This window comes from Argiope bruennichi, chromosome 2 (genome assembly GCF_947563725.1).
Source record: "Argiope bruennichi chromosome 2, qqArgBrue1.1, whole genome shotgun sequence".
Taxonomy (NCBI): Eukaryota; Metazoa; Arthropoda; class Arachnida; order Araneae; family Araneidae; genus Argiope; species Argiope bruennichi.
This window is the reverse complement of record NC_079152.1, coordinates 119,821,129-119,833,320: the sequence shown is the minus strand read 5'-3', so window position 1 is coordinate 119,833,320 and position 12,192 is coordinate 119,821,129. Positions and strand designations below refer to the sequence as shown.

The window sequence follows — 12,192 nt, the reverse complement described above, 5'->3', positions numbered from 1 at the left end:
AAATTACCTTTCCAAAAAAATGGATTTAAAATATGTAACACGCCAAATTAGCCCATTGCGATTAGTTCTCTAAGATTTAGTTAGTTGAAATTTCATACAACAAAATATTTAGCTTATTTTAAGGTCTTACAGTCATTTTCTATATCTAAAATTAAATTTCATTTACAAATTCTAATTCAAATTATTCAAAATCTTCAAAAATTGTTTAAAGTATTGTCAAAAAATATTTTCTCTAGTGTCTTACTCCTTCAATCTATATTTTTTCTTCTTTTTTGTTGCATAGGACTAAAATAGATTTTTGTTGGACTTAATTTATTAATCAAAATTTAGCTATTATATGTGAATGCTGTTAGACAAAATTTAGCACCAGACTATTATGCAGAAGCAGAGTACTTTCTATCAAAAGCGTTGAGTTCTATTATATTGAATGAAAATAATTTTTTTTTCTTTTTAAGAATTTGTAGTATTAATATTTCCCTTTAAACTTTGAAACGTGTTTACAATGAAAACAGTTCAAATCACTGTATTTAATTTGAAAAATGGCTGCACCGTTCATTTTTTATCTATTTTGCAAATAGCATAATAATAAGAACTCCAAAAACTTTTAAATAGATGACGTTAAAAAAAACGAGGTTAATCGAATTTCAGTCCACAAAAGATAAATCATAACATATAAATATATGTAATCATATTTTCTGGTGCTCATCGACTCTGGGTCTTTTTTGCTGGTAATATTTTTTTATTAAAATGGGCGAATTTTAATGGATTCTTTTTTTAATTTTCTGATGCAATGCATAAAGAAGATGCGCATTTCAGAAACAAGAAATTTATATTTATACTAAAGCTGGTTATTATTTCATTGTAAATAAAAATTTCTTAAATAATATGCACTTGTTTATAAATTTGGTCACTTAAAAGAATTAGGATACCAAGAAATAAAATTACCTGAGGAGCAATGTGGATTCTGATTAAAATATATCAAAAATTAAAAAAAAAACATCAATAAAAATATTTTTATGAGGTTAGGCTAAAGTAAACGAGGCATTTTTAAAACTTCATTTCTAACATAATTTTTACCATTTTGACACCAATTTTATTTTTCTATTTATTATTCGTTAACATCTATGTAATTACGGCAATAGACTTTTATTCCAGCTCGGCAAATAAATATCGAACGAATGCAAAAAAATTACACACAAATTTTTCTGGTTTTTCATCTTATAAAAAACCATCTGGTCCAAATATATCTCTGAAGAATCCAAGCAAGCGGTAGTCCGAAGGTGCTACATCTAGGATGGACGTTCGAGTGTTGCCCATTTTCAGTACTCGTCAGTTACACTTCCAATACTCGTGACTTCTTTATGGAATTTTTTGGTAACTAAAGAAGTCGAACATTAATAATCCCGATAATTTTATTTTTCCATATTTCTAATATTCAAAAATATTTGCCATCGAGCTGATGTTTTTATATATTATTATTTCTTTTCTAAATTTTACCATTGTCATTCGAAATTAGTGCGAATAAAAATGCATATTTTTGTTAAAAACAACAACAAAAAAATGTTTTTTTCTTCAGGTGGCAAACTTTCGGCGGAGTTTAAACATAAAAATATATATTTCCTTTTCTTGCAAAAATATACTGATAATTATTATTTGTAGAATTAAGTTTACGGCCATTTGTGGTAGTTAGATAGTATAGAGTTCATCAAATTCAATGACAACGAAATTCTTATTCATGTTACAAGTCAAATGCACCATTTGAATTTTACATATTTTGAAATTCATTTCTCATTTTGCTGTAATTTCAAAATTAGCCTAAGACAAGCAGTGGTTTATTAGATGACACACACTATTTTGCTTTTCATACAATTTTATCATCATTTGAATTAACTATTTCGTTGTAAATCCCAAAAACAGAAAGAAAGGATGCAAGTGAAATAAATTTTTAAAACACCAGAAAATTGCAAAAAGTTATTTAATTCTAATTACAACTGAACACTATTAAAAGTATTTCTTTCTTGATAAACAAATATATAAGAATAATTTGACAAAAAATGGTGTTTTAGAGGAATTTGGTTTATTACCTAATATTAAAAAAGCAGTATAATGTATATAGAATCAATAATAAAATATCTTGGAAGATTAATTCGAGAAAACTATCATTAATATTTCTAGAGAATTCCAGAAATTCCACGAAAATGGCGTTAATTAATAACATTCTTAAGCCTGTTTAAAGCTAATATCATAAATTAAGAGCTTTCTCGAGATAAATCTACTAATGCCATTAAACAAGAGCGTTTCCTGGCATTAAATTATTTCCTCCGCCGTAATATTGCAGATATATTTTATCCCTTCTTGATATTTCATTTGGAAAAGTTCCACCTGAGCCCAAACGAAAAACAGTTCAAGGCATCAAAATTTTGCGAATTTGCATCTGCAAACTAAACCTGAAAAATAAATTATTAAAGTTTCGACATATTAATCATTGAGGTTTAAAAAAAGGAAATTTCGATTAAAAAATTGTCTTCTTTTTAATATTAGGCAAGTTTATCGGTGGAAATTTAACAGCAAACGATTTTTCAGTTTGAATTCTTTATAGATATATATGTATAGATATAGATTTTTTTTGTTATTTCTCAACACTTTATGTTGTTGTATTCATATTAATTGCTTGTGGAATAAAAGGAAAAACATCGAAGCTTGTTTTAATATTATTTAAATATTTTGTTATGGAAGTGGAGGTTAATAGAAAAGCCCCTTAATAGGGTTTTTTTTCTTCTATTGGAAAACAGAAATTTAGAACAACTTTAACGCCTAAAAAGTGGTCTCCTTTTTAATATTAAGCAAGTTTATCGGTGGAAATCCGCAGCACATGATTTTTCAGTTTCGGCCTTTTATGATTTTTTTTTTTTATATTTGCTTAGCATTTTTTGTTCTTTTTTTCAACTTGCTTGTAAAAAATGGAAAAAAAAATCGAAATTTGTTTTAATATTATTTAAATATTTTTTTATGGAAACTGATATTCATGGATAAGCACCTTAATAGGGTTTTTTAAAAAATATTTTCGTTTGCTTTCTTTCTGCTTTTGAAAAATAGAGATTTAGAGGAATTTTAACGTTTTCTTTTAAAAATAAAAGTAAATGCATTAGCATTTGTATTCGAAAACTATATGCTATGTTGATCCCAAATTGATTTAGTGGATTACTAAGAAGGTTAAAAACATATCAAGAATCATAATTCAAAACTAAAGGAACTTTTATATCCATCAATTGGCTTGTTCGTTCAATAAAACTAAAGCAAGACAAGGTTTCATCCTTTTTTTAATATAAACAATAATAACCATTTCATTAAAACATCAGTAGAATCGTTTTAATTTAGACTTATAGAATATGTTAAGAATGAAACTTGCTTAAGATACATTTAATCACAAAATAGGGGCTTTAAAAAAAGGCTCTTTAAGATGTAAATGGTAAAAGAATAAACTGCATCTAAATGATTGTTGCCACTTCGAAAGTTAAACAACAGATCAGAATTTTAAACATATGTTTTTCATAGTTAAAGCAGACGATAATTAAATTTAACGGAAGGAAAAAAAAAGAATACATAGATGCAAATAAATATGAGAAAACTGAAAATTAACAACGAAAAAATTACTCTTGGAATTAAAAAAATGATTTTGATTTAAAAGTCAAGCTATAATATGTATTTTAGTAAAGAAAATTATTCATTAATAAATTATATATATATATATATATATATATATATATATATATATATATATATAAAGGACATTCAATTTGAAAAAAATAAATTTTTGGACTTGCATTTTATTTTTTTATTATTTTTCTTAGATTAGTGACTTTAAGCAAGTATAATTGTTATTGTGAAGCTTAAATAAGACATGTTTTCTAAATGCACCAAAAGAAAATTTTTGAAGTTCATAATAAGATATATTTGCTATGAAAATCAAGAAACATAAACATAAATAAAAGATATTTAGAGTTCTTATACAAAAACAGAAAACTCTGACATATATTTTATTTATTTTAATACTATTCATTATTATTATATTTACAAATTCTGGAAACATTTATATTTCTTTTGTGCGTTTTTTATGATTTTTACTTTAAATTTTGTATTCCTTTAAACAAAAGAAAAATGTGAAATTGTTTTTTGAATTTTCTAACAATATTCCATGATAAATATCTTCAGCTTTTTATAAAATCATATACTAGATGAAAACGCATCAGTATATTAAGAAGATTCTACTAAAAATAAGATTTTTAAACAGTGATATTGTGAATACTACAAAGTATCTCGGCAAATATTGAAGAAAGTTCATTATTGGAAACTAAATATATCAAAGAATAACTCTTCAAATGAGTTTTAAATGTTAGTCAATTCTTATTTATAGGAATATGCTTTGCTAAGTTTATCGAAATTGCCATATGAAAATTAAATACATCTAAAAAAAGGAACTATTGTAATAATACGTGAACGTTTAACATTTTTTAAAGTGCATTCAGAATGTCATAATTGAATTTGATTAACAGAAACACTATCTTCAGCTATAATTAAGCATTGAACTTATTTCAAAATCTGCGTTTAGGTTTAAAAGAAATCACGACACAAATTAAAAAATTTTGGCAGTATATATACCTGCCTTTGCATGTATTTCTGCATCACTTTATACGAAATTGTTAACAAATGAAAAAAAATATAAAATGCATTAACCAGGAATATCTTTTCAAAAGTAAAAATGCAAACATTTATAATAATAAAAAAAAATAACTAAATGTTCCAATATTTACATTAGGGAAAGAGGCGTGTCTTGAGATAGATTTCCTTAGAATAATTTTCCGTATGTTTCGAATACATATAAATATAGATGTTAAACTGAATTTTGAATCAATTTACTGATTATTTACAACAATACATGTTAAAATGGCTATGAATGATTATAATTTTAATTAGATCAGGTAATCCATTTCATTTATCATTTAATATCATGATTAATTATGGAATCAGTGGCCCGATATTTTCATATACCAAGTTAGTATACCAATTTCATGCAGAACCCATTATTAATTATTCACTACCTTCATTTCCATACGAGTCTCATTTCTGAGGCTCAAAATATTTCAAGCTTGATTACAAAGGCTCCAATTACTGGTAAAATCTGATACAATCTTCGTTAGCGTCCATGGGAAATAATTCAAATTAATAAAACAAAATGAACAAATAAGTGAAATTTGTGTTCTGCTGCAAGAAAACAATTTCCTTTAAAAGTTTTAATATCAAACAGTACAAGGTAAAGTACTCTAAAATTCTATGCATTCAATCGCCACATTTAGTTTAATTCAATTACTTAGATTAACGACCTGTTTTCAAATTACAAAAAGGCTGGTTGGGTTTCAAAATTTTGAACAATTGTTATATGAAGAGAGCAACGTGAAAATTGGCGTTCCTTCTTCTAACTTTTATGCTATATCAGAGGAAGAATGTTTAGCCATTGATGGATTTAAATTTTGAAGAACGATGAAATATTCAACGGAATTCGAAATCCATTTTGTTTCCAGTTGCCACATAGTTCCTATGCATGTTATAATCATTTTTATTATTTAAATTTTTAAAAAAATGCTTTCCCATATTATGACTATCTATCTCTGAGCTATTCATCTCTGAAGCATGGAAATATAAAGGATTGTCTAAACCGGAATGCATAAGACTAAAATTAAATAATATGACTAAACTTATTTAACTTAAAAAAAATATTTTCCCACATTACGACTAGCCATCTCGGAAGCATAGAAAGATAAGGGATTGTTTAAACCAGAATGCATATGACTAAAATAAATTTTTTTTAAAAAATGATATGACTAAAATTATTTAAATTAAAAAATACTTTTCCAGAATGTGTTTATCAATTTCTAAAGCATGGAAATATAAGGGCTTATCTGGGCTAGAATATATATGACTAAAGCCGAGTTTAAGTTTCTTTTCATATGTCTTATCTGGAAAAAATTTTTAAACTGCATTAACTTTATTAAAATAATATGACAAAAAAAATTATGAAAATTACTGTCTACATTTTGTGAAAATTATTGTCTACATTTTATTTGATATTTATAAATACCCGTATGAATTTTAGAGTCATAACAAATCATGTATTGTCAAACGCAAACCTGCACTCAAAAGCAAATCCATCAGACATGTGTACTGATGGATTTTCAGTTTGTACAGATCCCTTTTACTACTTTCCCATATTATGTCTATCCATCTCTGAAGCATGGAAAGATAGAGGATTGCCAGGACCAGATAGTATATAACTAAAGTCGAAATTGGATTTTGTTTCGATGCGTCCTATAAAAAAAATATCTTTAAAATTGCATTAGCTTCATTAAAATAATATCACAGCAAATTAAGTAAATGATTTCTTGAAAATTATTGTATACATTTTTAGTTGGTATTAATAAGTACCCATAGAAATTTTTGAGTCTAATAAATCCTGTATTGTCAAACATATCTGATGGATTTTCAATTTGTACAAATCACTTTTACCACTTTCCCATATTATGATTATCTATTTCTGAACTACCCATCACTACAGCATGGAAATATAAGGGATTGCTTGGACTAGATTGTATATGACTGTAACCGAGTCTCGGTTTCTTTTAATATGTCCTATTTGGAAAAAAATCTTTAAAATTGCATTTATTAAAATAATATGACACCAAATTAAGTAAGTGATTTTGTGAAAATTACTGTCTACACTTTTTATTAGGCATTTATAAATACCCACAGAAATTTTAGAATCCTTATATATCATGTATTGTCAAAAATCTGATGGATTTTCAGTTCTTACGTATTACTTTTTACAAAAAAAAAAAATGGTATATTCTTTAAAGGCATTCGCACTAAATGTTAAAGTGTAATGCACTATGAAATATAATATTCATACTTTTTAATATTAATGCATTTTATAAACACCTAATTTTTTAAAAATAGTTCTTCGTGAGGAATTTCGGTTAAGTCCAAAGCCCGTCCAGGCTGCAATGGGCGAATCTACAGTCCTGGAATGTGTTCCACCGAAGGGTCACCCAGAACCAACAGTGCGGTGGAGGAAAGATGGAGAATATGTCAACACCAACAAAGGCAGGTTCCGTATTGTAAGTCCGGGAAACCTCGTCATCAACGATGTCCGGCAGTCGGATGAAGGACACTACAGGTGTGTAGCTGAGAATATGGCAGGAATAAGAGAGTCTACCCCAGCCATCATGACAGTGCATGGTGAGCATAGTTTATTGTATTGTCTCTGATCTGTTTGTTGCAAAATAACCGCATGGTTTTAGTTTATATATAGGCCATAACAATAAAAAAAATATCGAATATTAACCATACAGTGCATTGTGTAGCCATTTGGGTGCACATTTTTATTTCCATTTATAAGCTATATATGACTGTTCCAGAAGACGACAATGAATATATGGAAATCCTTTCTTAAATCCTTTTTGATGAACATTTGTATAAAAGACCGATATACGGCAATGGAAATGCAAGGATTAGATTTAAATTAGAGACTTATACAAATATCAATATGAATGAATAATTTTACAGTTAAGAATATTATCAAAATATTTTTTGCACTATAAATATATATTGGTAAAAAAGACATTTTTTTTATTGTAGAATTATTATAAAGTGATTTCTGTCACTGGTATATTGTTTAATTCAAAATGCAGCTATTTGGTTCATTAACATTTTTTTTTTGAATTTCCAGCAAAGAAATATTGTTTTAAAAATAATTTTGCTAAATTATATTCAGCTATTCAAAACAAGTATATTTTTTTCTTTAAAAAATTAATAAAAAAGTCATGCATTCTAGGGTTGAAATAGAATAAAAAAATAATAATAACAGCATTTGATAAATAAGTTCGTAAGGTCGAATTTTATTTGAAATGTATATGCAATTGGTATTTCGGTGAGAATGAAAATGATATTCAGTTTTTAAACTGTTTCAATAAAATGATAGCCAGCTGAGTAGTAATGATAAAACATAATAGCATATTTCTAATTTTTATTCATAGTATACGTTAGAAAATGTAGAATTCTTTGATAGAATAATGATAAAAAATAATATAAAATATTTTGTTAAAATTGGGATTTTTTTTTTTTTTGAAATTGCAATTTATTATGTTTGGGAATGTCATACAGAGAATATTAATTAGTTTTGAATCTGTTTGAATAAAATTTACCCAGAAGATTAAACCCACTTAATTTAATACAAAATAGCAAACAAGACCCAACTCTTATTCATTGTATAACAAGAAAATATAAAGTGCTACAGTAGAAAAATAATTGTGTAAAATTATTTGGTAATTTCATCAGACGATATTTCTTTTCCTTGCAGATTCCATTTCTGTAACAATGTTAATAATGTCACGCAACAATAATCGCAACATTGCTCTCACATATTCCATTTAACCCAAAATTTGATAGGCTTAAAATAATACTATTTATTTGAAATCGCTATTTTTCGTTTTCAGTAAAACCCTTCTTTGTTCGAGAGCCTGATCACGTGACAGTATTGGCAGACGAGGATGTCCAATTCGAGTGCAAGGTGGGAGGAGATCCCCTACCCACAATTACCTGGAGAAGGCAAGATGGAAAAATGCCTGTGGGAAGGTAAAGATCTGCCTTTGTTGAGTACTTTTATTCAACTTAATTTCATTTATATTGTAAAGATAGATTTTTTTATTAACCCTTCAGAATTTTGAACAATAGTGTACAGAATTTTGTACAATATTTTACAAGATTATATACTATTGTAATATTTTAATGTTATAAATTAAGTGTAAAATTATCAATTAATTTTAATTAAATGTTGACTTAATCAATTCAGGTACAACATTGTGCCAAATTCACAGCGAATTTGAGAAAAAGTTGAGAAAAGATTCCATGATATTTATAATTATGAATTATGGAATATATTAACTATTCTAAATTAAGAATTTAAAAAAGAATCATAATAGTTATACAATGCGATTTTGATGCTTTGAAAATGCACTAGCTCAGAAAATTCCTCCGATCATGTGAAATCCAATAAACTCAATAATGGAGAACTTTGCTTTATTTCACAAGAAAGAACGAAACCACAAGTGTCAAAACACTGCCGGAGCTTATACAAAGTATAAGCCAACAATTTATAAATTCCAAATTTATGATTTTATTTAAAAATTGAGACGGGAACTCAAAAAAATCTGCATCCTTCTTATTTCTAAAAATAAAAACTACAGACTCAGCAATTTTTTTTATTAGAATTCAGAATACAAAGAATGGGGGGGGGAAAGAAAAAGAAATCGGATAATCTTTCAGAAAGTCTGTAAGAAAAATGTGCGTGCCTAATGATTGGGGTAGATAACGAAAAGCATGTGTCATCCGTCAGGATCACGTACTTTCTATTTCATCAAGCAGAATTAAGTTGCTGTTGTTTATAATGGCACTTGCCATGGACAAGCTCGCTGACGAAGTCAGCGATTTTAAGCCAAGGGAGCGTCTCTTGTTTTAGTAGCGCCAACTAGAGCCAAGAATACGTCTTAGCTACTCACGCATCACATTCGCTTGCACAACCCCTTTTTACGGGGGGGGGCACATTAACACATCTCACAGATAGAACAGCTGAAGAACAACCACGCCCGAACCGGGACTCGAACCCAGGAAGCCCAGATCACGGAGAAGACGCGCGCTACCCTTATGCCAGGACTCCGGCCAAAAAAGGATTAAGAAAACAGATTTTAAAAATTTTCTGCTCTTTACTGATGAGTAGAAATACTGTTAGCTTTTAATAAGTAAAATTATCTTCTGAAGATTTGCAATTGTAATCTCTAGATAATCTATTGAACATGTATGTATTAAGACAAAAATGCATGTACCAATGGCAAAAATAGCTGCTGTTTTTAAAACAACAGTCATATTGTTTCAGAATTCATAAAATTTCTTGCAGAATTATGTCTACAAATTGCAACATTTTCGCATAATCACAAATACTATTTAGGACTCCATAAACAGGCGTCTTGTTGAATAATTGTCTTTTAATTAACAGTTTCCATATGACATGTGAACTTTTAACAAAATACTTGTAACGAGAACCGAGAATATGTAAGTTTTTGGATATTTTACGTATGATAAATAATAAAAATGAATTAAAGTACATGCCACTTAGTATTTTAATTTCGAAAATATATTGGAAATATTTATTTTATATTTATATTTTATTTATTTTTATATTTATATTTATTTGGAAATATTTATTTTAATATTCGGCGTCCACTAAGAATAAATTTCACCTATCCACGGCGCATGTGTGGATGATCTTTATATTATTTTTACATACTGATCCTTAATCATTGGTTATTATACATTGTAAATAAATCTTTCCTCCTATTTCGATGATTTTTTTTTATTTTCTTGTCGCATCTGTGCTTTATCGAAAAGAATATGCTTAAAATATTTTTTAACTGCTTTAAACGTGTATTATAAGCCTTATGTTGATTTTTAACTTTATCGGACATGAAATCTATCAAGAGAAAGAATTACATTTGTTAAGAATTTGAACATGAAAATTTGAAATTTGAACGTTTCATGAATCTCTATGTTTCAGATATTCCTGAATCTGTAAAACACATTTTTCGAATTATGTATGTCTATAGTACTATCTGTGAGCATTAAATCTCAAAAACGTTTTGAATTAACCGAAAGAAATTTGATATATAGACTTTATAACAAATTTCTATGTTTTCATCACATTTTGAATGAGAAATCATAGGGAGTTTGTCTAAGTACAACCGAATATGACAGTTACAAAACGTAAAATAATTCGAGATATAAAATTTGATACACAAGTTGAGTATATCTCTAATTCAGTTTCATATCAAATCTGGAGTCAAAACTGTTTGTGACTCTGTATTTTTTCATACAAGTAAATGCAGTAACTCAAAAACTTTTTGACTTGAATAAAATTTGGTATGTGATCTTATGATTACAGTTGTTGCTCTAGGACCAATTTTTGAATCAATCAAAAATGCTAGGTGTAGAAATAATAGAAGGAATTTGTGAAATTCTATCAAATTTTGAACATGTTCCATCTAAAGGAAGTCTGTCTAGTTGTCTGTTCATGTCTAAATGAATTCGATAATGAAAAAACGCATAGAGCTAAATAGAAAAAAATGTATACACAAGTTTAGCATCTAAAACGTAGATTCTAATAAAATTTCCAATCAAATTCGTCAAGAGGTTGGTCATCTATTGTTTTGTAGTTTCGCATATATGTAAACTCAATAACTCATAAATACAGTCACTTAAGACAATGGAATTCGGTACGTGGTCTTGGGACTGCAACTGTAGTTCCTTGTCAAATTTTGATTCCATTTGTTTGTGAAAAAGCTACTCAAAATACACTTTCGAACGATATATTCAGTTAAGATTGCTAGATTCAAGCCAAAGATCGATATCCAGTAATGGAAGGCATTCGTGGCCTTATCCAGGATTCACAATTTATGCGGGAGAGGGGGATAAAACCTTTATTGGAAAATATGCGAGAAAGTTTTTTTTTGTTACGAACCTGTGATGCTGCTTCCCAGCATAGTTGGTTCCATAGGAGGTCCCGGAGCTTGGCGACGAATTTGGCGACTTTGTCGCCAAAGTAGATTATAACCGAAACATCGAGAATTTTCCAGATCCGTCCAGTAGGAACGGAGTTACGCCTCGAACGTTCCTGATTGGTCGAGAGGCTTCTAACCCCGCCTCCTGAGACCTATAAAAGGAAGCACCCGCAGCTGTCGGGCAGTGGTGAGTCGAGTGATGAATTGAGTAGTCGGAAGCGACGGAGAAGAGTGGTCGTGGACCAGTGGAGTCGTCGTAGTGGTGAACCGAGGGGAATTGAGTCGTGGACCAGTGGAGTCGAAGAGTAGTCGGAAGCAGCGACGGTCAAGAACTCGTCTCCTAGGAACTAGCGGAGCAGCGACGGAGTAGAGCTGCTGTGTATACTGTTGTACGCTGCTGTGTATACTGTTGTATGCTGCTGTGTATACTGTTGTATGCTGCACGTCTCGGCTGAAGATAATCGTCTTCTGTGCTGTATATAGTTGTCGTCTTTGTGCTGTCCGGTGTGTCTTCGTGTAAATAAACGTCGTT

General features: G+C 28.8%; 1 protein-coding gene across 2 annotated transcripts in view; it reads left to right on the top strand.

The window, feature by feature from the left end:
* LOC129961563 (protein sax-3-like) overlaps positions 1 to 12,192 on the top strand; it is a 181,510-nt gene that overhangs the window by 88,754 nt on the left and 80,564 nt on the right. For both annotated transcript variants that reach the window (XM_056075053.1, XM_056075052.1), the window contains exons 3-4: positions 7,009 to 7,290; positions 8,547 to 8,685. In XM_056075053.1, the coding sequence (XP_055931028.1) occupies positions 7,009 to 7,290; positions 8,547 to 8,685 (421 nt within the window). The remainder of the gene's footprint in view (positions 1 to 7,008; positions 7,291 to 8,546; positions 8,686 to 12,192) is intronic.